At 55.4% G+C, this 26,751-nt stretch overlaps 4 protein-coding genes across 14 annotated transcripts in view; 3 read left to right on the plus strand and 1 right to left on the minus strand.

Annotated features, from left to right (window-relative positions):
* The window catches only part of CLASRP (CLK4 associating serine/arginine rich protein), a 24,638-nt gene extending 16,752 nt beyond the window's left edge, over window positions 1-7,886 (plus strand). For 3 of the 4 annotated variants that reach the window (XM_081032570.1, XM_081032571.1, XM_081032572.1), the window contains exons 12-21: window positions 1,813-2,028; window positions 2,144-2,431; window positions 4,094-4,357; window positions 4,666-4,705; window positions 5,048-5,108; window positions 5,322-5,380; window positions 5,459-5,505; window positions 7,016-7,098; window positions 7,451-7,475; window positions 7,739-7,886. In XM_081032570.1, coding sequence (XP_080888696.1) covers window positions 1,813-2,028; window positions 2,144-2,431; window positions 4,094-4,357; window positions 4,666-4,705; window positions 5,048-5,108; window positions 5,322-5,380; window positions 5,459-5,505; window positions 7,016-7,098; window positions 7,451-7,475; window positions 7,739-7,781 — 1,126 coding nt within the window. In that variant the 3' untranslated portion in view covers window positions 7,782-7,886. Of the gene's footprint in view, window positions 1-1,812; window positions 2,029-2,143; window positions 2,432-4,093; window positions 4,358-4,665; window positions 4,710-5,047; window positions 5,109-5,321; window positions 5,381-5,458; window positions 5,506-7,015; window positions 7,099-7,450; window positions 7,476-7,738 lie in introns of all 4 variants that reach the window. The other variant, XR_013992204.1, reaches the window with a different exon arrangement.
* Window positions 7,887-8,337: 451 nt separating this feature from the next.
* On the minus strand, window positions 8,338-12,110 carry ZNF296 (zinc finger protein 296). Its single transcript, XM_081032062.1, has 3 exons — window positions 11,732-12,110; window positions 11,370-11,519; window positions 8,338-9,444 (listed from the first exon to the last, which is right to left on the minus strand). The coding sequence occupies exons 1-3, from the start codon at window positions 12,024-12,026 to the stop codon at window positions 8,438-8,440; spliced, it is 1,452 nt and encodes a 483-aa protein (XP_080888188.1). The 5' UTR covers window positions 12,027-12,110; the 3' UTR covers window positions 8,338-8,437.
* On the plus strand, window positions 11,251-21,886 carry GEMIN7 (gem nuclear organelle associated protein 7). 7 transcript variants are annotated; one of them, XR_013992170.1, is made up of 4 exons: window positions 11,251-12,104; window positions 17,514-17,637; window positions 19,292-19,367; window positions 21,129-21,886. XR_013992170.1 is itself a non-coding variant. In XM_081032063.1 (4 exons), the coding sequence occupies exon 4, from the start codon at window positions 21,137-21,139 to the stop codon at window positions 21,530-21,532; it is 396 nt and encodes a 131-aa protein (XP_080888189.1). In that variant the 5' UTR covers window positions 14,372-14,498; window positions 17,514-17,637; window positions 19,292-19,367; window positions 21,129-21,136; the 3' UTR covers window positions 21,533-21,670. The 7 variants fall into 7 exon arrangements, 3 of the variants coding, with proteins under 3 accessions (XP_080888189.1, XP_080888190.1, XP_080888191.1); XR_013992171.1 differs by having other exon boundaries at window positions 11,259-12,104; window positions 17,514-17,685; XR_013992172.1 differs by lacking the exon at window positions 11,251-12,104 and adding an exon at window positions 14,364-14,498 and having other exon boundaries at window positions 17,514-17,685.
* Window positions 21,887-23,437: 1,551 nt separating this feature from the next.
* The window catches only part of PPP1R37 (protein phosphatase 1 regulatory subunit 37), a 41,505-nt gene continuing 38,191 nt past the window's right edge, over window positions 23,438-26,751 (plus strand). The window contains exon 1 of one of the 2 annotated variants that reach the window (XM_081032066.1): window positions 23,438-24,004. In XM_081032066.1, coding sequence (XP_080888192.1) covers window positions 23,803-24,004 — 202 coding nt within the window. In that variant the 5' untranslated portion in view covers window positions 23,438-23,802. Of the gene's footprint in view, window positions 24,005-24,422; window positions 24,571-26,751 lie in introns of those variants that run through there. The other variant, XM_081032067.1, reaches the window with a different exon arrangement.

The following is a 26,751-nucleotide window of genomic DNA, read 5'->3' on the forward strand; positions in this document are numbered from 1 at the left end:
AAAAAGGCGTTGTACCACACTTAATGTGTTAGAGCTTGCTTCCCCCCCACACACACTTGACATGTGAGGTGTGTTAAAACAATACGGTGAATGTTTAAATTATATTTTGTTTTGTTTTTAAAGATTCTTTTGGGGAAGGGGAACAGGACTTTATTGGGGAACAGTGTACTTCAGGCCTTTTTCCAAGTCAAGTTGTTGTCCTTTCAGTCGTAGTTGTGGAGGGCGCAGCTCAGCTCCGGGTCCATTTGCCGTTGTTAGTTGCAGGGGGCACAGCCCACCATCCCTTGTGGGAGTCGAGGAGTCAAACCAGCAACCTTGTGGTTGAGAGGACGCGCTCCAACCAACTGAACCATCCGGAAGCTCAGCGGCAGCTCATTGACTTCATTCTAGTTGCGGAGGGTGCAGCTCACTGGCCCATGTGGGAATCAAACCGGCAGCCCGGTTGCCCAGAGCTCGTGCTCTAACCAACTGAGCCTCCCATCTGCCCTGAATGTTTAAATTAAAAAAAAAAAAATTATTACAGTAAAAGACAAATTGCCATTAATCCCCCTCAAAATACTCCCCCTCTCTTTGAACACACTCATCTCATCCTTCTTGCCACTTTCTTTTTTTCTTTTTTTAAAAATTTATTGGGGAATACTGGGGAACTGTGTTTTTCTAGGACCCATCAGCTCCATCTCCATGTAAAGTTGTTGTTTTCAGTCTAGTTGTAGAGGGCGCAGCTCACTGGCCCATGTGGGAATTGAACCAGTGACCTTGGTATTTTGAGCACTGCTTTCTAACCATTCAGCAAACCGGCCGCCCTCTTGCCACTTTCTGAAGCAATTCTGGAAGTCCTCTTTTGTGAGTGTCTTTAGTTGTGCTGTCGTAGCTACCTTAATGTCCTGAATTGATCCAAAATGTTTTCCTTTCATGGTCATTCTGACTTTGTTAAAGAGCCAGGAGTCACGTGGTGCCAGAGCCGGTGAATAAGGTGGATGAGGACACACCGTAATGTTTTTATTTGACAGAAATTGCCATATCAGAGCAACGTGTGACTCAGACCCTTTTTGTTGTGATCAAAACATACGGTGAATGCTGCTGCTGAGCGCCAACCAATGGAAAGGCAGGGATCTTACAGGAAGCAGCACGTCTGACCTTAGTAACAGTGTGAGTGTGACAAGTTTCAGCTTGTTCAGTGCAGTCAGTCGGGTGTGAGCTACGGTTGAGAGAAGGTGTGTTTTAAAGCGTGTTGTAAATCACCCTCCATCATGACAATGCTCCATGTCGCACATCGCTTCTGGTATACAGCAATTTCTGTCAGATAAAAACATTATGGTGTGTCCTCATCAACCTTATTCACCAGATCTGGCACCATGCGACTTCTGGTGTTTTCATCAAACACAAAAAAGAACTTCCAGAACGGCTTCAGAAAGTGATAAGAATGATGGGATATGTGTGTTTGAAGCAAGGGCGAGTATTTTGAGGGGGGTTAATGGCAGTATGTCTTTTACTGTAATAATTTTATTTAAACATTCACCATATATTTTGATCACAGCTCGTATATTGAGAAATTCTTCCAGGTTAAATACGGACATCTGCCCTTCCCGTTTTCACAGCCACCTGAAGTCAGTACAGTTCTGTCCCTCCCTTTCCTGGCTATTTCGAGAAGTGCCTGGTCGTGAAGCAGATCCTCACACAGGCCTTGGCTGTGTCCCTGGGTGCTAGGTGGCTGGTGCCAGGTCTTCTTGTTTCTGTTGCTCTGGGTGCACGTTGTTGGCTGGCGGACAGGCTCGAGGAGCCTGGTGACTGAGCACCCTACCTGCTCTGTAGGTCGCCCTCGGAATCCAGCTCCGAGTCTCGTTCCCGCTCGCGCTCCCCGACCCCAGGCCGGGAGGAGAAGATCACGTTCATCACCAGTTTTGGGGGCAGCGACGAGGAGGCGGCTGCGGCCGCGGCAGCAGCGGCTGCATCAGGGGCCACCCCAGGGAAGCCCCCCGCACCCCCCCAGCCCGGCGGCCCCGCACCGGGACGTAATGCCAGTGCCCGGTCGGTAACGCTCACGCCGCCTGCCCTACGCCCTGGCCACCGTGGGGGGGACGTGGGGCAGGGCAGGGGCACGAGCCCGGTGGGTGCTGACGGGCCGCCCGTGCCCCGCCTGCAGCCGCCGCTCCTCTTCCTCCTCGTCCTCCTCTTCTGCCTCGAGGACCTCCAGCTCCCGCTCCAGCTCCCGCTCCAGCTCCCGCTCCCGCCGCGGCGGAGGCTACTACCGGTCTGGCCGCCACGCACGCTCCCGCTCCCGGTCCTGGTCCCGCTCTCGCTCCCGCTCCCGGCGCTATTCTCGGTCCCGAAGCCGTGGCCGCCGGCACTCAGGTGGGGGCTCTCGAGACGGACACCGCTACTCCCGCTCACCCACCCGGCGCGGTGGGTATGGGCCCCGGCGCAGAAGCAGGTATGTGTGGCCTGGTGTGCATGGGGGCGAGGGCCATAGGGGTGGCCTTGGCCCTGAGGTCAGCGAGACCAGGAAGGGCTTGGTGTGCGTGGGAGCTGTGCGCACTCTGTGCGGGAGCTCAGAGCATGGAGACACGGGGGGAACACAGCCGCCGAGCTCAGGGACACAGTGGGGACGGGTGACTGAGCCACTCTTCTCACAGGGAGTTCCTGGGCTGAGGGTAGAGAGGTGCGTGGACTCAAGGGTGTCCTGTGCTTTGCAGTAGGCCCTGCCTTTAGGGCTGGGGCACTCCATGGGGAGGGGGCCAGGAAAATTATGGCAGGGTCGGAGATAAAGCATGTGGGGACTGGAACATTATTCTTGTCTGTCCTGTTACCCAGTGGGTTTGCGGCTCAGCTCGGCTCGCCTCTGGGTGAGAGAGAGCGTGGACCATGCAGCACCTGTCTGGGTGTAAATTCTGGCCCTGCTAGTGAACTTTCGGGGTCTCGTTTCTTCCTCTGTGAAATAGAGATTAGTGTCCCCTTCGAGTCGTTGTGAGTGTGACAAGTAAATCCATGTAAGTGTTCAGTGTGTACACAATAGCCTAGTCCTGGGAAGGGCTGTTACTTGTCAGCATTGTTGCCTGTGTTACTATTGCGTGCATCGCAGTGTCAGCTACCTGCAGGGTCTGGCAGGCAAAATAGAGGAGCAGGTGAACTAGGGAGCACCACCCCCATCCACTGGGGCTATTGGCTACTCAGTGCCAGGCCTGGTGTTGCCCAGTCTTCTGATTTCTCAAGAGAAGTTGAGTCTGGATTTTCAAACGGTAGCTCTTGTTTTCTCAATAGTGCTGACAAATCTGAACTTTGTAAAAACCCAGGACGGGGATCACATATATGGTGATGGAAGGAGAACTGACTCTGGGTAGTGAACACGCACTGTGATGTATAGATGATGTACTCCAGAATTGTACAGCTGAAACCTATGTAACTTTACCAACAATTGTTACCCCAATAAACTTTCATAAAAACAAACAAACACCTGGGACAGCCCCAACAGAATCCGTGTGGGGCCTGGGTTTGGCTTCCAGGCCATTCCCTGTAGGCTGACTCAGAGCGGGAGATGGAGAAAGGCTGGGGGAGGGGCTCTGGTCACATCTCGAAAGCCGGCCTTCAGGTGAGCCCTAACTGAGGAGTCCCAGGGTCTCGAACAGAGAGGATGGGGTGCTTGTCCCCAGACTGGGTCCTGTGGGTCTGCTCCAGCCTGGTGGGGCGACAGGTGATCCCCATGGGTGTGAGACCCTGGGCCCTGGCAAGGTGAGGAGGGGGTCAGGGTGTAATGAGGACACACCTTCTGGGTGCCCAAAGCTGGGCACAGCGTGTACAGCGGGGAGCTGACCAGCCAGGTCTTGCCCTCCCAGAGGTCACCTCCCAGGGAGGTGAGTGAATGAAAGTCTAGTGAGTTTTAAGGTGGTTGTATCTAGAGGGTGGTCTCTGTTTAGACTGAGCGAGGCCAGAGAGAAGCGGGAGCTATTTCTGCAGGAAAGGAGCTGGGGGGAAGTGGAGTCACACCCAGACCAATCTCAGGGTCTCGAAGGAGGACTGAAGATTGGAGCTGGATGGGGGTGTGTGAATGGGATCTCTGGAGCCTCACAGCTGCCCTCCTGCCCCACCGTACCCCCAGGAGCCGCTCTCGCTCGGGGGACTGGTATAGGCGGGGTGGCCGGGGGCCCCGGCACCACAGCAGTAGCCACAGCCGCAGCAGCTGGTCCCTCAGCCCGTCTCGCAGTCGCAGCCTGACTCGGAGCCGTAGCCCCAGTCCAAGCCCCACCCCCAGCCGCAGCCCCAGCCGCAGCCGCAGCCACAGCCAGAGTCACTCGCCATCACCCCCAAGGGAGAAGCCTTCCAGGCCAGCAGCGTCCCCTGCTGTGGGCGAGAAGCTGAAAAAGTGAGCAGAAGCTGGGGCGGGGGGTTGGGGGGGGTGTTAGAGGATTGTCAGCCTAGGTGGGGGATGAACTTCACTGTTCTCTTTTTGAAGGGAACGTGTTCTTGCCCCAGAAGTCTGTGGGGACACAGCCCTGATCTGGGAGGGTGGGCCTGAGGAGTCGTGGCCTTGCCTTAGATGATGGCTCAGAGGGGGTCATGGGTCTGTCCTGAGGGATCTGAGAGTGACCGTGTACCTCCTTGGGGGTGTCTGAGGCCCATGGCCTTGAGACTCTGGGGTCAGAAGTGGCAGCTGTCCTTTCCTCCTCCCAGGACCGAACCTGCCGCTGGTAAAGAGACAGGAGCTGCCAAAGTCAGTAAGAATTTGGAACTCCCCCGTCTTACTCCCGCCAGCAGCAGTGCCCGAGAGCTGGGCCCGGTGGGCCTGCAGGGGGGCCCGGGTGGGTCGGGAGATCCAGCCCCGGGGATGAAGGGGGGCTGGGAGGACTCTCCCCTCATGAGGTCCGTGTCCCCCTCCCCTCCGCACTGTCCATCAGGCCTCCATCTGTCCCTGGGCCTCCAGACCCTCATGGCGGGTGTCCACAGCCAGCTCCTCCCCACATTCCCCTGCAAGTCCCAGGCTCTTGGATAAGGTGGGCTGTGGGAGCTCTGGGACACCCACCCGCCTCTCCCGCCTCTTCTCCCCCTTCCCCAGCCCAAGCTGACACCGCAGGAGAAGCTGAAGCTGAGGATGCAGAAGGCCCTAAACAGGCAGTGTATGTCCCCGTCTGTCCCCCAGGCCTTCCAGCTCCCCCTCCTTCCAGCTGGCCCTGGGGAGGCACTTTGGCGAGGAGTGGGTGTGCACACCGCTCTGCTGCCGCCATGCTGAGGGCCTTGGCGGGCAGGTTGGCCCTCTGGGCTCGGCTTCCACCTGGGAAGGGGAGCTCTTGAGGGCACCCCTCAGCCACCGTGTCCCTCCGTCCCCACAGTCAAGGCGGATAAGAAAGCTGCTCAGGAGAAGATGATACAGCAGGAGCATGAGCGGCAGGTGAGGGTGGAGTGAGGGATGGGGCTGTGGGGGGCGGGGGGCCAGCGGGGCCAGGCCTCATTGCCGCTTCTGCTGCAGGAGCGGGAAGATGAGCTTCGCGCCATGGCTCGCAAGATCCGTATGAAGTAAGCCGGACCCCACTCCCTGCATCGTTCTGGGTAGATGGAAGTCAGAGCCCTTACCTGGCCCTCAGTTTCCTCCCTCCATCCAGTTTACTCCAGTGCCAGCTCCAGCGCACATCGCCGTGCTGTTCTCCTAGCCCAGCAAGCTCTTCCCCATCCCACTGAGTGGGTGTGGGTGGGGGGTGTATCTCCCTGACCACCTGTCTAGAGTTGCACCCCAAAACGCTTGTCCTCCAGCTCGGCTCTGTTTGCTTCATAGCAGTCACCCCCACGTGGCGTGCGCTGTCTGTGTTTTGTTTGCTCGCTTATTGTTGGTATCCCCACTGAGATGCCAGGTCTGGCTGCTGCTCCGCTGTGTGCTCAGCTCCTAGACCAGAGGCGGTGCTCTGTTTGTTGAAGGGCTGAGCTCAAGCCAGCCCCATGGCCGGCCTGGTACGGTGCTGGGAGTCAGCTCCGTGTCTGTCCCCTCTGCTCTGCTGGTATCTTCCACTGCAGAGCTGAGTGGCTGGGAGCCTGGGGCAGACGGAGGTCCATTGCCAGCTTTGTCTGTCTGACTGTGTGGCTCTGAGGTGGGCATTAGGACTCTTGGTGCTGACCTCACCAGATAGCTCGGGGATTAGGGCCCAGAAAGCCTCAGCCCCCCCCCCTCCCGGGGTCACACTGGAAGGTGCTCTAGTGTGGGGGGCGGGGTAGTCAGTGGCAGGACCGTGTCACCTGTTAACTCATTTCTGGTTGCGCCCTGAACTTGCTGTGGGTCCTTGGACAAGCAGCTTAACCCCTCAGAGCCGGGACTCCTTCCTCTGTGAGATAGACGTAGGAATCATATTGCACCTGCCTCGGCAGGATCCTCCTGTAAGACTCCCAGTGTGGTGCCTGGCACGTGGGAAGGCCCGATGCCCAACACCAGAACTGTTAGTCGTTGCCATCGTTTATTGCATCGTTATTCTTTGTGTTGGACTTCCGCGCATGCTGTGTGCTTCCACTAGGAGGCAGGGGGCAGTGTCCAGGGACTCGGTGTCATGCTCGGTCACCTGGGCTCTGATCCCTCCTCTGCCACCCACCAGCTGTGGGCCTTTCTCTTGTCTGAGCCTTACTTTGCTCAGTTACTAAATGGGCATGGAGTAGTTGTCAAACTTCAGCCACAGATGAGGGCCGGAAGGCACCCAGTAAATGTCCTTGGTATTGCAAATGCTGGTTATTCTGACAAAGACCAATTAAGCACTTAGCGTGTAAGTCTCTGTGTGCTGTGCTGCGTGGGACAGGAAATGATCCAACTGTCCAGCCCTCCTTTCCGTTTGTTCATAGCAAGGCCGGCTGAGATCGGGGTCCCGGCTCTGCCTAGCCAGCATCCGCTCGAAGCTCAGTGTCCTCATTTCCAAGTGGGGGTGGTTTGCTGTTCCAGTGGGCCTAGGATCTGGAAGCACCTGCCCTGGGCAGGTGACCCAGCCAGCCCTGGAGTTGAGTGTGCTGGGCCGCATCCTCACCCCACCGGCGTGGCCTCCTGTTCCTGCAGGGAGCGGGAACGCCGAGAGAAGGAGAGAGAAGAATGGGAGCGCCAGTACAGCAGGCAGAGCCGCTCGCCTTCCCCCCGTTACAGTGAGTGTCCCCGTGGTCACAGGGTCAGCAGAACAGGGCTGGAGGCTATGGGTCATTAAAAAAAGAACATCAAAACTGGTTACAAAAAACCATGGTACGTTTTCATGTTAGCAGCCTTCCCTAAATTAAAATTTAAGACCTGAGTACGCATGCACAAGCAATATTGCTTCAGTCACTTGGGAAGTTCAGGAATGAGAAGAAATGCTCGTTCCCAGTACGTTGGTGTGGGCCGGGGGTGCTGCTGGACGAGCCCGTGTAGCCTCGGCTGGAGACACACCAGAAGTCTAGCCCTGCAGCCGGCTCCTGGGTCCTGGGGTTTTGGCTTTGTCCTCAGTTCCTCCTTTCATTCCAGGTCGAGAATACAGCTCTTCCCGAAGGTAAGCAAGCCAGCCCTAGAAAATCAGCTTGTCCTGTGATGGGAGGCCCAGCCCGATTCCTGCATCCCCACCCTGCAGCCTCCAGTTGGAGCAGCTGCCTTCTCCCTTGGGAACTTCCCTCCTCCACAGCTGACTCCAACCACTGAAGCCCTAGTGGTCCCCAAGCTTGTCCGTGCATGTGTACGTGTGTGTACACGTGCACATAGCAGGGTTCCCAGCATCCTGCCCAACCCTCATGGGGCCCCTCCTCTTTCTCTTTCCAGGCGTTCAAGGTCCAGATCCCGAAGCCCCCATTACCGACATTAGGCAGAAGTGGTGGGGTGAGGGGATGGGGGGGCGAGGGCTCAAGCTGTGATGCTGCTGGTTTTGTTCTCTAACAAAATAAAATCAAACGTTATTTAATTCCCTTCACCTGGCTTCTGTGTCGTCCATGTGGTGGGTACAGGGCTCCCAAACCCCAGTGCCCATCGGCCAGCAAGGCCAGCTGGGAGGGATCTTGCTGAGGTTAGAGGGCAGTGCTGTCCTTATGGGAAGCCTGGCCTGAGTCTGCGTGGCTGCAGCTCAGTGAGGGCAAGGGATTGATTCGGTGGGAAAAGGGCTCAGCACCCACATGAGGACGCGCCAGGACTTTGCCCAGGGCCTCTGGTGACAGGTCCAGGCCTCTCCCCGCCCTCGCCCACACCGGGAACCGGGAGCACGGCTTTCTGTGCCAGTCGTACTGTGCCCCAGGCACTGGGGGCTGGCCTTTCTCCCCTCACCCCCTCATTCCAAACCGGTCTGTCCAGCCGTCCACCCCAAGGACGGGAAGCCTCTTGCCCCACCTCAGATACCCCGAGAAAGCAGAGTCCACACGGGTGTAACTAGGGTGAGGGAGGATTTATTCACAGCAGGTTAAGGACAAGGTCAACAGACCTGGTGGCAGTGGTACCAGGGACAGCAGGGAGGGAGGTCATTCCTGCCACTCAGGCTTCCCCATCTGCCTCAGGGTGCTTCTGCCGCAGGTGTTTGTCCAGGGTGGCCCGCAGACCGAAGGGTACGTGGCAGTGGGGGCACTCGAAGCGCGCGCCACCAGGCCCCAGGCCATGCATACGGCGGTGGCGGTTAAGCTTACTGCTCTGGGCGCAGGCGTAGGGGCAGAGCTCGCAGGCGTAGGGCCGCTCCCCTGTGTGTGAGCGCCGGTGCACTGTCAGGTTGCTGCTATTGGTGAAATGCTTCCCACAGAACTCACAGCTGCCCCCGGACCCGCGGCTCTTGCCCACTGGCTTTGGCGTCTTCTTGGGCGACATCTTTGGGCTCTGGGCAGGGTCAGTGCTCTCTTCTTCCTTGATGGCAACTCCCCAGCCGTCCCCACCAGGGCCCGCCTGGGCCCCACCACCAGGAGCCCCAGGTTCCTGCATACCTGCTGTGGCGGCAGCTCCGACCCCTTCCCCACCACCGCTGCATGGGATGGTGCTGGCCGGGGCCGCAGCATGGGCGGCGGGCTCTGGAGGGGCAGCTGGCTCTGGAGGGGTGGCTGAGGCCTGTTCCTGACTGGCATCGGCCATGTAGGGGCTCCGGGGCTGCAGCTGCTGGTGGGTCTTCTTGTGGCGGTTGAGCTTGCTGCTCTGGGCGCAGGTGTAGGGACATTGGTCACAGGCGTAGGGCCGCTCACCTGTGTGCGAACGCATGTGCACCTTGAGGTTGCTAAAGGAGCTGAGGGTCTTCATGCAAACTGGGCAGGTAGGGATCCTCCGGGGATGGCTGCTTGCCCTGGCGCCCTTGGCCCCCACTTCTGGCCCCAGCACTGCAGACACTGCAGACACAGCGGCAGCCACCTCTGCCAGGCCCAGCAGCGGGGCCTCTGGGGCCTCAGGTTCTGTCTGGTAGATGGATAGTCCGTGGTCCCATTGGGCGTGGCACAGCAGCTTCCAGGCCTTCTCAAACTGCTGGCCACAGCGGAGGCAGATCAAAGCCTTCAGGTCCTTGAGTTCTGCAGAAAGAAGGGTCGAGTGTTAGTGTGATGGGTAAAAGGCATAATACTAGTTACAGGTCACAATTGCCAGTTGGACACTTTCTTTGGGAAAGGCTCTATTCCAGGGCCTGAGAACACAGTAAGAGGACAAGGGACCTCCCTGCCCTTGGGAAGCTGAGGTTGGGGGACAGACAAAAAGCAGGAAAATCTGGAGTGAATGGTAAGTATATGAGGGTTTTCTTTCTCTGTGTTGGAAAATCTTCAAGAAAAAAATGAAAAGTTAAAGCAGAGTGAGAGATGGGGTGGGGTAGCACTATTTTATACTGGGGGGTGTCAGGAAGTCCTCGCTGAAAAGGTGACCAAAATCAGTGTGCTAGGTGCTGGGCCATGCCTCAGCTCTCACAACTTTCCTTCAAAATGGGAAATAAGATTTCCATTTTCCAGATGGGAAAACAGGCAGAGACAGTTCCCCCAAGGTCACATAGCTTGGAAGGGGTGGACCATGGGTTTTAATCCAGAAACCTGGGGAGTGGGAGACAGGTTTTCAAAGGTTGTTGGTTTAATAAAAACTGCTCTCGATTACTGAGTGGGTTTCTGTCAGTCCCCACACTCCTGGGTTCCATGCCTTACAGAAAAGGGGTCCAAGGTCTAGAATGCGGAAGAAGGCTTAGCAGCCACCTACAGAAGTGTGGTGGTGGTGGGGGTAGCAAGCGAGATCTCCCACCCTCTGCGTGGACCCCAGTTGAGAGCCTTCCAAATGTGATATTTTCTCTAGACCCTCCAGGCACTATCAATAGGTACTTCCTAGATCCACTTGCAATTGTTTTTCAAATATTAGACAGTCTTGGATGGATGGAGGTGGCTTTCCTGATACAACACCAGGGTCAAAAGCACAGGCAGGAGCTGGAGAGTGACCCCCGGCCTGACTTCGACCTGGCTTTCTTCCCTAACTGTGGTACCATGGGCAAGAAATACCTGTCTGAGCCTCAGTTTCCACATTTGCTAGAAAATGGGGGTCCTCTCCCTTTTAGGGTTGTGACCTCAAATGGGGAACAGCCGAAAGCTTGGGTCCATGTAAACCCTCAGCAAACATTAACTGAACCCATAATTCACCAATTCCAGGAGTCTCAGAGTGTTTTTGTTCCAATAATTCCATCACAGCTCCGCCCTGCTTCCATTCTGCAGTTGATTCCATCACAGTAACTCCTTTCTCATTACAGGACCCTCCCTGAACATAATTGCATTTCCCCAAAATCCCAGGAGCACATGGGTTGGGGGCTGGAAATCATAGGTTTGGATAAGCCCTGCAGCTGACGCTGACCAAAAGCTCACCATGGGTCTGGTACCATGTTAAGGGTTTAATTCCGCCCCAGGTGCCCAGACAGTAAGACCTGGCTCAAACCAGGGGGTTCCCAGCAAGCCGGGCTGGGAGATTCCATCGTGGGGAAGCCAGAAGCCCCTTCCCTGACTCCGAGCAAATGCACAAGCACCTCAAACACAAGTGATAAAGAGATGGAAGAGGTGGCAACACCTCCCTCCAGCTGGCCTCAACCCCCCCTCCCCCAGGCTGCTGCCCTCCCCAGAGGTCCCCCCTACTGCCACTCTGGTCCAGCCACCTGGCCAGTTATTTCTGGCCAAGGGGAAGGAGAAGTGAAACCAGATTGGGGGTGTGTGTGTGTGTGGCAAATCCCCAGACCAGTCTTCTGGGGCTGGCCACACCCTGTGTGCCGCCTTCTCTCCCTGCCCAGCCCCGCCCCCACCCCTCACCACCACTAGTCCCAGCCCTAGGACAGGGCAGGCCCAGGCCACGCCTAGGCTGCGCCCGATGGGGTGCGAGAAAGGGGAAGTAGTGCTCGCTGCCCCGCCTGTCCAGCTCAGCCCCTTCACCCACAGGAAGCCGGGCCCTCGAACTTGAGAAGGGTCTGCATCCCGGCTTTACTCACCTGAGCCCTGGCCAGGGCTGGGGCCTCTATAGAGCTGACAGCCCAGCTTCTTGTGGTCCATGAAAGCAGTGATGGCCTTCAGCGGGAAGGTTTGCAGGCAGCGGCCGCAGGTCAACATATCTGGGTGTTTGTCGGTCCAGGGCTGGCGGTCTGCAGGGAGGAAGCGGGTGGTGAGCGTGGGGTGGGGCCAGAATGGGGGTTGGGGGTTCCAAGGGAGAGGGGAAGCCCGAAGGTCAGAAGAAGGCCAGGACCCAGCAACGGAAATACGGCAGGAGTAGGGGCGGGGGTCGGTGCCCGGAGGAGGGGGTCCCACCCGAGAGTGAAAGGGGAGAGTGGTGGGGCTCGGGACAGGGGGCGCTCACCCTGAGGGTTCTGGATCAGAGGCGTCCACCGTGCCCACTGGTTCTGCGAGCCGATAGCGTGGAGGCCGCCGGCGGGCACTGGGCCGGGGGAGTGGCAGGGTTCACCCTCGAACCGCCCCGGGGCCGGCACTTCCTTTGGGGAGAAGGGCCCCGGCCCCGGAACCTGTAGGAGCCAAGGGTTTGGCTCCGGCTTCATGTCGATGACCAGGTCCCGCATCTCCGTTTCGTCGTCAGAGTTGGCGGCGGGCACGGGGTCTACTCGGCGGGGCGTACAGCCGGCCTTGCGGCGGGACATGAGTCGCGGCCCGGGCGAGCTGGCGGGCTGGCAGGCGGAGGACACGCGAGCCGTGTGAGCTCAGAGCGAGGCGCTCAGGTGAGTGACTGCGGCGACTGGCCGCGAACTTTTACACGTGCTGGCCCAGCCCGTGACTCCGCCCACTGGGGCGGGGCCTGATGGGAGAGGACCCGTAGGCTTCGCGTGGCCGCGGACGAATTCAATCAGGGCAGTGCCCACTGCGTTTGGCTTCGTGACCACACCTTAATGACATTGAGTTCACACAGCCGCTCATAGAAACAGCCATTCCGGATTCCGTTTTAGGGCTGGTGAAACTGAGTCACAGGGTCCTCACAAACACCCCCAATCGAGAAAATGGTAGGGGCCACGTTTCTAACTAGGTGCCTAACAGTAATCGGGACTCTTTCAGTAAATGCACTACAATAAAAATTCACTGGGCAAACATTTATTGAACGCCTACTGTGCGCCAGGTCCTGGGTACAGCGGTGAACCAAACACGATAATCCCTGCCTGGCCTCCCCAAGTTTATCGGTTGGGGAGCCGACGGTCAATTAGCTTAACTATGTAAAATTCAAAGAGCCTTCCGGGGTGACAAGTGCTACGTGGAGCCAAATAAAGCTAAGAAGGGTTATAAAGAGATAGGGTGACTGGGATGGGGACCTCAATTTTTTCCCCATGCCAGGGAAGGGTATGGTGGAATTGAGACCTGAGGGAGGTGAAGGAGCCAGCCAGCCAGCCTCTGTGTTCAAGAATAACAAGGACGGGGGGAGGGGGAGGGAGAAGAAGGGGGTGATTGAATTCTGTGAGAAAATGAGATCAGCTCCAAGAGGGCCTTTTGACCACTTTAGTCATTTGGTTTCTGGAGACTCGAGCCTTGGGGGGGATTTGGGAGGAAGAGGATTGGGGTCATATACATCTGCTCTGCTCCTACACCTGGAATCTCCATGAAAGCCAAATAGCCGACTGTCTATTGGCTCCCTTCACTTGGGCCTCCTTGAACTTCCCTCCTCAAAGAAGCTCTCTCACATCACTGTTTGAAGTGGCATCAACACCCTGCCCCACCCTCCAACCCTTACAAGTTTTCTTCCTGGCATCAGCCACATCATAATACAGAACACTTTCTTGACTGTCCTCCCCCTCCCCAAACACACATACAAGGCCCTGAGGTCAGGGCCAATCTGTCCTCCCCCACGTGTACCCAGCCCAGCACTGAGTGAATTTCACATGCTAATCTCCTGGAGTGCTGCTCCAGGCCCCAGGGTTCCTCATATTGTTATTCAGGTCTGGGCTCAATTGTCCTCTTGCAAGCCCAGGGCCTCCCTGACCAAGGTATCTAAAGTAGTCACGCCCTGTTGAAAGCCTTACACTTTATACTCCATGACCTCCGTCTGTCCCCAGTTCGCTCCTGGGCCTCAGTTTCCCCATTTATTACCTGAGGTGGCTTCTTCACTGCCACCTTCTCTGAGCACCCAATTAAAGAAGCTCCCCAACCCTGCTACCCTCAATTCCACTACCTTTATTTTATTACTTTTACATAACTCAACAAGCCGTAAAGGATCTTGTTGATGTTTTTGCTCGTATATATCCTGTTCTGCCCAACCAATAAACTGGGGGAGGCCAGGCAGGGATTATTGTGTTTGGTTCACTGCTGTACCCAGTTGGCTAAAGTAATTTTGTTCGCAAATAGAGCTCCTATTCCTTCATAATTCAGTCAACAAATATGTATTGAGCTCCTGCTGTGCGCATTCTTTCAATAGATACTTGCAGAAGGCCTGTGTGCCAGGCACTAGACGTTGGGGATCTAGTGGGAAGCAGAGGCCCACAAGATCTGTGCCTTAGTGACTGTGTTGAAGAGGTGAATGCTGTCTAAGAGAGGTTCCACAGCACCTCCGCCGAGCCGGTCTGCCTTTCAGGGCCTCAGTTTCCTCCTTTGTAAAATAGGGCTGCAAGACAAAATGACTGCCGTGGGTCCGTCCCAGTTGCTCATCTCCAAGGCTTTTCCTTGCCTGGCTACCGAAAGCATGATCTCAAGGTTTCACGTAGGGGAGGTGGTGTTGGGGAGGAGGGCGCACGTGTAGGGGGGTGGAGGAGCAAAGACCAGGCTCTGCCCTTAACCGCTCTCTGAGCCTCATTTCTTCCGTAAAATGGGCATCCTGGACGCCCCTACCTCGCAGACCGTGGATCAGATCCCGGCGCCCGGCCCTGCCCCCGGCAGGGTGATGTCCCGGGGTTGTGCTGCTTCCGAGCCCGCGAGCCCGCCCGCGACCACGTGGGGCAGCGGCGGCGGCGGCGGGCGGAACGCAGGCTCGGCGGCTCGCTGCCGGCCGGAGCCCCTGCAGCCGAGCGCCGGCGGAAGTGGGGGCGCCAGCCGCGCGGACCTCGGGGAGCGCGGGCTGTTGGTGGTTGGTGGCGGGCACTCTGCCTCTCCCGGCCCGAGCCTCGGTCTCCCACCCCGCGGACAGGACCCGAGTGGTGGGTAGAGGCAGGTCCGCGCCTGCAGTGCTGGGTGCGGGAACGTTCCGGTCCCCGAACGCCTGCACCGGGGACTCGGGTCGGAACGCTGGAGCCGGGGCAGCCCGCGCCGGGGGTGGAGTGGGGAGTCGGGGAGCGCGGAAAATAATAACTACGGTAATAACAGTAATAACGGCAGCAATCCGCTGACCCCCCCTTTCCCCAGGTGGAATCGCTGGCCGAATCTGAGCTGGGAGGTGGGAAGGACGTCCAGCCCTGGGCGGGGTGGGCAGTGGACGCCTGGGGGCCTGGAGCACCACTTAGTATAAGAAAAGGAGAGCGACGGGTGGTCCGGGAGGAGCTGAAAGCAAACTGACCGGCCCCGGGGACGGAGGGGAGGGAAAGGACCCTGCGCTTGGGGTTTCTGACCCTCTCGGGAGGCTCCGTTGAACTAATTTGCATCCAGACGGGGCAGCCCATGGCGGTGTGTGGACATGCCACCGCCTTAACTAGGTCTAGGGGCCTCCTTGTTCACCGGGTAACTCAGCTGGCGCCCTACCCTGGCGATTGAAGAGTTGACTAAACGTTTGTCCACGGAACTGATTATCCATTCTCATTTTGTTGAAACTGAGCACTGAGGCACCAAAGAGGGAGGTCTGTAAGCCTCCTTCCCCTGCCCTTGACCCAAGTGATGGGCTCTTGAGTCAAACTAATTAACTTTCCGAGTAGTTGGGGATGGATTTGGATGTTGTTCCTTGTCTGGGAGACTTGAAAGGATAAAGGACTCTAGGGTCTGGTCACCAGGGAGACTGGATGGATAATGCCTGCTTTTGACTTCTTGGGCACACCCTATGTGACCTTTCTTAAACCAGTTTCTTCTCAGGTCACACCTTGGTTCCAAACCTCCAAGGGCTCCTCAGTGTTGGTTAAAAACACCTGCCCTTTTGCACAGGGCAGGGGCGATGGCCTCGCTCTGTTGTCAAACCCACTTGGGTTTGCTGCTTTTCCTGCCATTCACCAGCTTGCACCCAGCAAATGATTTGACATCTCCCAGCTCCATTTTCCTTTTCAGGAAAATGCGGATTGCACTAGTATGACCAAATCTCCATTTGTACCCCCCCGCCCCCACACCAGAGAGAACAAGGTCCTGTACTGGCCCATCCTGAATTCTGTTTTATCCAGGGATTTCATGTAATTCTTTGACCACTTGCTTAATTTCTATCAGTTCTTTATTAAGTACTAATCCTAGAGACCAAGTTGTTTCTCTTAAAACACTCAAGTGTTAACCTAGGTTGGGGGAAACCCCTGGGGGCTGATGATGACCCTTGACTAAGTGGTCAAATACATTAGAAAATGAATATATCCTATTAATCCCATTTACTGTGGTTTCCCCTTCAGGCAAAAACCTGGGAGCCTTCCACTGACTGCTGTTTTTCTCAGTCCATCAGCACATAGTGAGGGCGCTCAACTTTTAAGATATACCTGAATCTGACTGCTTCTCCCACCTCCACTGTTCCCACCCGGTCTAGGCACCTTCTTCACCCACCTGGACCACTGCAGTGTCTTCCTCCCTGAGTTCCCTGCTTCTCCTTTTATCCCCCACTTTCCATTCTCCGCCCAGCAGGCAGAAAGGATCCTGTGCAAACCCGAAATCAGGTCCTGCCCCTCTTCTGCTCAGAAACTCCCATGGCTCCCGTCTCACAGCGTTGAGACCCAAGTTCTCACCATGGCTCTCAAGGCCGCTGCATGTTCTGCCACTGGCCTCCTTGCTAAGTCTGAGTCACCCTTCCCTAGCCTGCGTTTGCTGTTGCCGCTGACTGGAAGGCTTTTCCCATAGATCTCCACAGAGCTCAATTCCTTATTCCATTTAGGTCTGTGCTCATAGGTAACCTCATCAGAGATCTCTCCTGAGCACCCTTCCTAGAAACCAGCTCTTGACTACCCCCCAGACTGGGCCAGACATCCCCTCTGGGCTACTGAGGCCCTGGGACACCTTCATTCCATCCTTCTTCACCCTGGGTCATCATTGTCTAGAGATAAAGGCTCTGTCAACTGATGGATTGTACCGGGCAGGGCTGGGCTGTTTCACTCACAGCTGTGTCCCCAGCACCACCCAGCGTGGCCCGGGCACAGAGCAGGCACTCGGATAATGTGAATGGGTGAATCTTTACATTCCTTCAACAAATATTTACGGAGCTCCCCCTGTATGCCAGGCCCTACATGGGGCTGGGATGGACTTGTGAAGTAATCAGACATGTCTCTTCTCTCCAAGGCTTATGTTCTGTGGCAGGACAGCAGACAGGAAAACAAATACATTTTGTCAGGAGGTGATGGTGCCATGAAGAAAAGATAATGGGGGGTGAAGGGACTACTATTTTCCTCCCTGTAAAGGTAGTGTTTGAACAGCCACCTGAGTGAGGTGAGGGAGGAAGGTGAGCCGTGGACGTGGAAATACATGTATGCCGTCCATCTGGAAGAGGGTCCTAGGCACTACTGCCTAGGTGTTAGGTGACAGCACATGCAAAGGCCCTGAGGTGGGAATGAGTTTGGCATATTCAAGGGCCAACAACAGTGAGCAAAGGGTGGAGGGGCAGGAGATGAGGTCAGAAAGGTGAGGCCTTGTAACCTTTGTACGGACTTTGGCTTTTGCTCTGGGTGAGGTGGGAACAGAGAAAGGATGTGATCAAACTTAGTTCTGACAGAATCCCTCTGACAGCTGTGGGGAAGAGATTGTGGGGTGAAGATGGAGTCCGGGAGCCCAGTGGGGAGGCAACTGCAATAGTCAGGTGGGAGGTGCTGGTAGCTGGACCGAGGAGGGGGCAGAGTAGGGGGTGATGATGAGAAGTTGCTGGATTCTGGATGCTTTTTTGAAGGTGGAGCTGACAAGCTTTACTGATGTACTGAAAGTGCATGGTAGAGAAAGCCATGAGTCTAGGACCCTGGGATGTCCTTTGCCCGTGTAGTCACCAACCTCCCCCCAGAGATTCTTCCTTCTCCCAACACCCTAGGAGATCTTTTTTGTGCTTCATGTCACAGATGAGGAGCCGGCTCAGGGAGGCTGCTGGTCGTGTTGCAGTGAACTGCTGGGATCCCTGGTGGTGAATCAGGCTGGAACCCAAGGATCTCCCTGCCTCCACACCCTTATCCTCTGTCCCGGGCGGTAAGCTGTGGCCCCGCCACCTCGTCTTGCATGGCCCATGAGCTGAGAGTGAGTTTTACATTTTTAAGTGATGGAAAACTTAAAAAAAAAAAAGTGTGGCCTGTGAGATTATATAAAATTCAAATTTCAGTGTCCCAATAAGAAAGGTTTCATTGGAACACAGCCATGTTCATTGTCTACATTTTGTTTACGGCTTTCCTGCTGCTATGGCAGAGTTGAATAGTTGTGACAGAGACCCTATGACCCATAAAGCCTAAAATACTTACTGTCGGGGCCCTTTACAGAGAAAATTACTGGCTTTTGCTAATAAGGATATGATTTGAGTCCCCAGTGGGGGTGTCTGATCAATAGGACTTAGCAACTAGTTACACAGGGGCCTGGGAAAGGTCTGGGTCAGGGAATAGAAAGGTTTGGGGAGAGGGTGACTACAAGAATAGGAGAGGGAGTTCAGATTCCTGCGAGGGAATCTAACATTTTTCCCTTCTTCCGCCCGTCCCCCCACTCCAGTTCAAGCCCATGTTTCTCAGCCTAGTTGTGTAGGACACAGCTCCCTGGCCCATGCTGGTATTATTCACCTTGTGCTCCCCCCGGCTGAGGCAGTCGGCTGGCTGCTCACAGCAGCTCACAGTCGCTCACGATGTCTTCACAATAGTCCACCACAGCACACAGCCTGCCGGCCACTCATGCTGGCTGCTGGCCTCTCTTGGCAGCACATGGTAGCCCACAGCAGCCCCGTGGCAGCTCACGCAGATCTTCAGCAGCCCAGCTCCAGGGAGAGCCGTTATTCATGATCTTAGCTACAGAGGGCGCAGTTCACTGGCTCATGTGGGAAACCAACTGGCGACCTGGGCGTTAGGAGCACGGAACTCCAACCACCTGAGCCACCGGGCTGGCCCGGCCCGTGGGAATCTAACATCTTTTAAGGGACATGGAAGCGTTACAATACACCCCTTACTTTTTAAAATCAGAATTTAAAACTGTTTTGAATAGGTTATACAAATACATGGGACAGAATTCAAGAGGTACCAAAAGGCAGACAGCTCAAAGTCTCCCATCGGCCCTCTTCATGGGTGGAAGGACGGAATGACCAGCGTTAGCAGTTTCCTGTATTCTGCCCTCTTTGAGGCTGTCCTGACACCCCCCTCCCGGGGATGTGAAGATGTCCCTCCGTCGCTGCACTAGCACAATGCTTTTCAGCCCTTCAATCTTCCCTCATCTGGGAGGTGCGGACTCCTATAGCAGTGTAGCTTTAATTTGCGTTTCTCAGGTACTCAATCAGGTTGTGAATATGTCACATACTCAGTAGCCCACACTTGTTTGTCTATATCACTGGTTTTCAGCTAGAGACAATTTTTTTTTTGTCTTCCAGGGGACATTTGGCAACATCTGAAGCCTTCTTTTTTTAATGGCTTTATTGAGGTGTAATTCTCATACCATGCTATTCACCAATGGAGACAATTTTGGTTGTCGCAACTTGGGATGAGGGTAGGGGTCGCTACTGGCATCTAGTGGGTAGAGACCAGGGGTACTGCTAAAATTCTACACCTGTGCACAAGCCAGTCCTCCACAACACAACAAAGAATGAGCCAGCCCAACGTCAATAGCCCCGAAGTTGAGAAACCCTGTTCTACAGCGTTGGCACATTTCTCTGCAGGGTCCTTTTTGACCAGGAGCTGCAGAGACAAGAAGAGTCTAACGAGAAAAAGGACAATCTCAATTACCTCTAGACCGTGAGTGACCCTGGGATGGGACACTGTGTGCCTAATACTTGCCAGTCACTTCATTTAGTCACTTTAGAGAGGAGGGAACTAAGCCATAGAGAGTAGTACAGCTGCCTGAAAGATAGGTCCTTCTCTCTCTTCCTCCTACCCCCAAAGCCAGCATTTCCCTATATGCAATCAACATCATAGCAGTGGTGCTTACCATATTCCAGGCAAGTGCTAAACACTGTACCTTTGTTAGGTCATTTAGTCCTCATGACAACCTTGGGAGGTAGGTCTTTTTATCATCCCTATTTTACAGATGGGGAAACAGAGGAACAGAGCAGTTAAGCAGTTTACCCCAGGACACACAGCAATACTAATAACAACTGTAACTAAATTATATGGAGAAACTGGTATGTATCAGGCCCTGTTCTGCCTGAGCCTGTTGAATCCTGATAACAAGCAGAGGCCACAGTTGGTACTATTTCTCCATACAATTGAAGAGGAAGCTGTCTCTGGCTTGAGGTCATCCAGCTAAAGCAGCCTGCGAGCTTAATCTCCAGGTCTCTGTGCTACTCAGTGTTCTGGGAGCTGAGGATATGTGGGGAGAAAAAGCAAGATCACTTCCTGTGGGGAGGCAGCCATCTTGCAGGGGAGAAAGACCATAAGCAGAACAATAAATGTACAGTATCATGCCTAAGAGGGTCTGTGTGCACAGAGTGATGAAACTGACCGAGGGGATGGAGAGGGATGAGGGGCAGATCTTTAAGATGGAAGTCAGGGAAGGGGGGAAAGAGACAGAGGCAGAGGGAACCGCAAGTGCCCAGGCCTGAGAGAGAGACTGCGCAGTCGTGCTAGAGGACCAGCAAGGAGGCCAGCGTGGCTGGGGTAGTGTGCCATAAAGGGCGTGCTGGCAGGATCTGGAGCATGGGGGCCTTGAGGGCTGTGGTGAGGACTTTGGCTTTGACTTAGGCCACCTGAAGGCTCTGAGCAGGGGAGGGATGTGATCTGACTCATTTCCCTCTGCCTAAGTGTGGGGACAAGGGGAGGGTGTGAAGATAGAAGATGAGGGTGTTGGGTAGCAGTGAGGAGTTGACTTTAATAGTCCAGGCAGGAAGTGATAGTGGCTGGACCAAGATGTTAGCGCTTGAGAGAGTGAGAAGTGTTAGGTTGTGAATATAGCCTTTGTTTATCTTTTATGACCTTGATAGTTTTGAAGAATCCAGGCTAGTTTTTTTGTAGAATGTCTCTCTGTTTGATTAGATTGATTGTCCCTCATGATTAGATTCCAGTAATCCATTCTGTGTCCTGTCTTCCTCTGTGCATCACGTCAGGAGGCACGAGTGTCTGTCCCATTACTGCACCTGTTGGCTTTGATGCCTAGTGAAGGTGTCTGCCAGGTTTGGCCAGTGGGGGACCTTTCAAGCTGGCTTCGGTGTGATGGGGAATTTATTGGGGAGATAGCATTTCCTGATGGATTGGATGGGCTGTGTGTGAGAGATAAGAGGAGGTGGCGGTTGGTTCTTTTAGCACATATCTATGGCTAGGAACTGGGGAATAAAGCTGTGATAAAAGCAGGCAGAAGTTCCTGCTCTCCTGGGCCTCATGAACGGTGGTGCCTGTTCCTGGGAAGTGGGAGTGGTGGAGGGATGGTGCAGATTTCAAGAGGGGGGTCAGGAGTTGCTGAGTTGAGTTGTGGTAGACAAGCTTTTGGCTCGCAGCCTTCACTCTTCCTGTCATCCCACCTCCCCATGTAATGGCTCCCTGCTCTTCTTCTTCACCCAACAGCCAGGACAATGCAGACTCCACTGGCCAGTCCTGTGCCTGTGCTCCGGCTCCCCCGGGGCCCTGATGGCTTGAGTCGAGGCTTTGCCCCTGATGGACGCAGGGCCCCCCTGAAGCCAGAGGTTCCTGAAACCCGGGAGTCTTCTGTAATTCATGAATGTCGGGAATCCCAGGAACAGCAGGCCCGAGCTGCTCTCCGGGAGCGCTATCTCCGAAGCCTGCTGGCCATGGTGGGTCGCCAGGTCAGCTTCACCTTGCATGAGGGTGTGCACGTGACCGCCCACTTTGGAGCCACTGACCTGGACGTGGCCAACTTCTATGTGTCGCAGCTACAGACTCCGATAGGTGTGCAGGCTGAGGCACTGCTCAGGTGTAGTGACATTATTGCATACACCTTCAAGCTATAAAGACATTGTGGTCGCCTTCTGCCTTAGGCCTATCCACAGATTCCCAGGCCTCTAGCTCTTCCGGATCTCTGGGCCTCATAGACTTTGGAACTCCCTTGGAATTTTGAGTCAAGCTCCAAGCAATTCTGGCTTCTTGGGACCTCCAGGGTCTACTCATTAAAATTCTGCAACCCCAGGAGTTCTAGATCCCATGGAAAGGAGTGCTTAAAAAGAAAAAAAAAAAAGAAAGGAGTGCTCTACCTCACAGAACTCTAAACTCTATAGTAATGTGGGCCTCATTTCAGTTTCTGAAGGGGGGGGATAGGCTGCACTGGGAATAAAGAAGGCAAATTGCAGAGTGGGAAATTGTTTATTAAAAAAGTTACAAAGTTCAACCACCCGGAAGATACTCCCAAATACTCCTCTCCTGCCAAAGAACCAACTATTGCAGGAAAATCTGCCTGTTTTTGTTGTTTTTTAAGTGTACCCCACAGGGATGAAGTCAGATTTAGGAGGTGGAAGGGTAGCTGTCCAACGACTGAGTCTGGTGGAGCTGGACCAAGAAAGGGAGGAGTCATCAAAAGGCTGGGGGGAGCTCAGATTAAGGTGAGGGAATCGGACTGCCCCTAGTCTCTGGGAATGACTGGAGTGACCTGGGTAGCAGGCTTAGATGGTTTGGACTAGATTTCTTTATTGGGTGGGCGGGGTTGTACACAGGTAAGGGCCTGAGTCGTGCTGGGTTACATGGAGGTGCGCTCCCACCTGGGTGGTGTAGACCGCACACCACCGAAGATTTGCTTCCCGGCTCACGTGGGGAAGGGTCGTACCCTGTGCACCGCGCCACTGAGGAAAGTCGGAATTGGGGGTTATCGTGAAGCGTCACCTCTTCATTTCGGTCCAGCGGTGTGGTACGGTGGTCCACAGCACTCGCTTCACTTAGCCCTGTCACTAAGAGTCTTGCAACAGATTCGCTTTAAAAAAAGTAATTTCTGCTCCCTTTGTAATTCCACCAACTTCAGAATGTAAGTGAAGATTCCATTCAATGTAGATGCGATTTGCTTCGTCTGTCTTCAGTCACGAAAGTGCGGTGGCCTGCGCTGCCGAAGGCAAGTGTAAAGTCTCATCTCCCGCGTCCATTCACAACGCCAGTCCTGGCGAGTCCTTGGCCTAGCTCTCGAGTTGCCTTGGCAACGACGTCGCTCCTCCCCAAGTCCCCTTGTTTGGTTTTAGCCCCGCCTTTCTCCCCAGCTTGCCGGACGAGCTGGGAAAGCGAGGCGAAAGTGCGGAGGCGAACATTAAGCGCTTCAGTTGAGCACTAGGGGGCGTGGCTTGAGCTCACGCGGGGCCGCTTCTGGCTCGGCGATCTACCTGCTCCGTTGCCCCGCATTTTGTTGGCAGATTCGCCCCCTACTGTTGGAATTCCTTTCTTCGCCCAGTTTTTTTTTTGTTTGTTTTTCTTTTTTGAAGTCAAGACTATGATACGCCTCATGAGCTCATTTATTTTAGTCTATAAATTTAAGTTGCATCTTATATACAAGGCTATCCAAATACAGCGAATTATTGATGAAACTGCAGTCGGCAAGTGGAAGGCTAGAGACGAGCACGGGGGCATAAGGTTAGTCTCCAGGTAGACGAAGCCTCCATCACCTGTACTCATATATTCAACACAGCTCCTGTCGCCCGTCAGCTTCTCCACCCCTTTACCTCTCTCCTTATCAGTTGGCTTAGCCCCGCCAAGCAGATGTTTTTTATTTCTATCAACTCCACTCCCTTCTCTAGTTCCTGAGCGCGTGACGAATGTGTGCCAGCCCGAACTTCAGTTATCTAGATGGAGGAGGGGTGGGGGCGACTCAGCTTCGCGCTTGCGCGCTGCTCCGGGAGACCGCGTCCATTTCGCCCCTCCCCTCCTGTTCTGCAGTTCCGGCCCCGCAGATTCAGTGCTCACGTTTCTTTTTCCAGTGGCTCTTGCTATCTTTCGTTCCCCACGTCAGTAATCTGCGAGGCAACTCTACCTGCAAACAGCTTAAATCGATTTTCTGCTTTTCTTTGTGCGCGGCGGGCTCACCGGCCCTTCACGAAAGTGCGGCTGCGAACGGGCAGGCGCACGCGGGGCTCGGGGGAGGCGCGCTCAGGCTCCCGGCGACGACTACGACGACCAGGAGAGCGGACGGAGGCGGCGCCTGAAGCAGCCGCGGAGCCCATGCCCCGGGACGGCGGGCGGGCCCGGAGAGACAAGTCCGGGGCCCGGGGCATGTCCCCGGGGCCCCCGTGAGGCGGCGGCGGCGGCGGCGATGGAGATCCCGCCGCAGGAGGCGCCGCCCGGGCCGGGCGCGGACGGAGACGCCGAGGAGGCCCTCGCCCAGGCCCGGTCTCCCAGCCCCGCATCGCCCCCAGCCGATGGGCGCCTCAAGGCTGCGGCCAAGCGCGTCACGTTCCCCTCCGACGAGGATATCGTGTCCGGAGCGGTGGAGCCGAAGGATCCTTGGAGACACGGTAGCTACGGTCGGGCGCGGGGGCGGGCGCGTGGGGGTCTCGGGAGCCGGCGCGTGGGGGTCTCGGGAGCCGGCGCGTGGGGGTCTCGGGAGCCGGCGCGGCGCCCGGCACGGAGGTGGCGCTCCGTAAGTTGCACCTAGTGATGATTTCAGGAGGCGGCCGTCAGTTTACAGCTGGAGGGTGTTGGAGAGGAGCGGGTGGGGGCCATTGGGTGCGGTGGGTTAAAAGTAGCTAGTTTACGTCCACTCCTCTCCCCGCCCCGAGGGACGCTGAATGTGATCGTTTTAGGAATTAAAAAGATGAGCAATTACAGTTTGGTGTCTCGGGAGATTGGAAAGGCGGTAGCCTTTGAGTTCTTAATTCCCCCGAAGGATAGAGCGGTGCGGAGGAAAGGGCCAGCCAAGTGGGCGCTGAAAGGGCAGTGGAGGCGTTTATTGGGCCCGTGGGGATGGAAAGAGGTTCAATTCCTGGTCGGCAAGCCTGGGGACCGGGGTGGCCATTCAGCTCACTTTCGTGGCTGGAAGGAGGAAGAAGAAGAAACTTGGGCTGTGGCTGTGGAGGAGTCGGTAAATCGGGATTTGGGAAGAGGGAGGCAAGGGAAACAAACTCCCCGGAAAGGAGCAGAGGTGGCGGTCAATTTGGGGGTGGTTGAGATGGTCAGAGGATGTGTTAGATCTTGGCATTGAGAAGAAGAAAATTGACTGCATGCCTCCTCCTTTCCTCCCCAAAAGAGACAGAACATTGCCGGTCATTCAGGAGCAGATGAAGGGTCTTCCCTGCCCCCTCCCCCCAGAAGGAGTTGGGGAATTGGAGTTGCTGGTCAGTAGAAAGTGAGAACATGGAAAAAGTTTGGTGGTTTGAGGTGTTGGGAGAGGAAGCAAATCCGTGGATTATAGGTCCCCCGGAGAAGGTCAGTCAGTGCTGGAACTGAAAGGGCAGCTACGAGAGTGTCCTTAGCCCACAGGGCTGGGAAGGTGGGAAGTCACTCTACAGATGTGTGGCAGCGTTGAGCCTGAGCCCGTGGGGACAGGGAGCAGACTGGCCTTGGCTTTCTATAGAAGTTGGTCTGTTGGTCCCACGGAAAGAGGAGGAACTGTCTGGGCAATGGAGGGATTGGTGGCTTTGCTATGAGAGTGAGAAACATGGTAACTGAAAGCTGAACACACGGGGAGCCCGCCACAAATGCCAGCTTGGCTAGTTACTGTTAAAGAGATGGGGGTTAATTTAAGAATCTTGGTATTGGGAGCCAGGCAGGTCCCTGGGCTCAAGACCCCAGAGATAGGAGGTCACTTTGGAGTTAGAGGGCTTGGGGGACTGGGACCCAGAAAGGGAAGACTCAGAATGGGGCCTGGCTGTAGTATGGTGTCCAGTCCAGGGAGTTCAGAGCAGGACGCGGGGAAGGACCTGGATGGGCTGAGCAGGACGGTGAAGAGCAGAGACTCCGGTTCAAATCCTGACTCCCATTTACCCACTTCATGACCTCAGGCTGGTTACCTAACTCCTCTGAGAGCCTCAGTTTTCCTGTTTGTAAAGTGGGTGATGACACCCGTGCCACAGGGTTTAAGAGAGGACTAAATAATATTGTGTGTGAAAAGCGATTGGCCAGGGTGAGCCTTCATGAAGTTGCAGTTATGGTTGGTCATCTTAGGGGTGACATTAGATGATGTTGGACCTTTTAAGGACCAGTTTAGAGGAGTCGGTTCACAGGGTTGGGGCTTGGATGTTTCTGCCTCCCAAGCTTCCAGGAGAGGGTCAGTTAGTGAGCCTGGGGCAAGGGGAAGGGAAGGTAGTCAGTTTGTGGGCTGGCAAGTCATGGTGGCGCAGCTGGGGAGCTTGTCGCGGATGGGGTGGGCTACAGTTTCTGGTCTGCAGGTTCTCAGAAGAGGAGCAGCTGTGTGTAACCAGCTGTCTGGCTTTGAGTAAGCCATTTTTCCTCTCTGAGCCTCCCGGTTTCTTTCTCTGCAAATGGAGGTGCTAATTTCTACCATGAGGTAGTTGTGAGGATGAAAGAAGATAGTCCTTGTAAGTTCCGGCCACACAAATAGCAGCTGCTGTTATCCAGACAAATTCACTTTTGTTTTTCATGGGAGTCTTAGAGAGGCAGTGAAGCAGTTTCAGGGGAGGGAAGAACAGCCAGAAAGAGGGTCCGTGTGAGTCTGGCAGGGAGCAGCTGATTGGTCTGCCCTGGGTTAGGGGTGGAGGTGGTGATCGCTTACAGGCCAGGGGAGCCTCTCATTCCCGGAAGTTTAGAGAGGGGCCGTTAGCACTGGCACTCCGGAGGAGTCCGTGGGTCTGACGTGGAGAGGTGATGCTGTGGAGAAGTGGCTCAATTTACAGCTGGAAGAGTTGGTCTGTCTTGGCTGGGGAGAAAGGTTGAGGAATAGTCTGGCGGTGAAAGAGTGGGGTGATCGTGGGCCCCGGGGAAGGGGAGGGGTCTTTGGTGAGGTGGATGAGTATGGACGAGGGGATTTGCAGGATAGGAAACTGGAGGGCAGCAGGTGGCTGGCCTCTGCGCCGGGGGAGGACAGTGGAGTTATTGGCTGGCGTGGCACCGAGGGAGGCGGACGCTTGCCAGGCTCTAGAAGAGAGGAAAGCTGGGCCAAGGAGCTACCTCGTTGAGAGGCCACAGGGTCTGGCTAGGGGCAGGGAGCAGTTGGTTGGGTGTGGAGGAGGGGAAGGGGACTTGTTGGAGTTGGTCTGTGAACCTTGGGAAAGCACAGGGGGTGTCATTTGAGCTGTGGACCTAG

Source organism: Rhinolophus hipposideros, assembly GCF_964194185.1.
Source record: "Rhinolophus hipposideros genome assembly, chromosome: 21".
In the NCBI taxonomy this organism is placed as follows: domain Eukaryota; kingdom Metazoa; phylum Chordata; class Mammalia; order Chiroptera; family Rhinolophidae; genus Rhinolophus; species Rhinolophus hipposideros.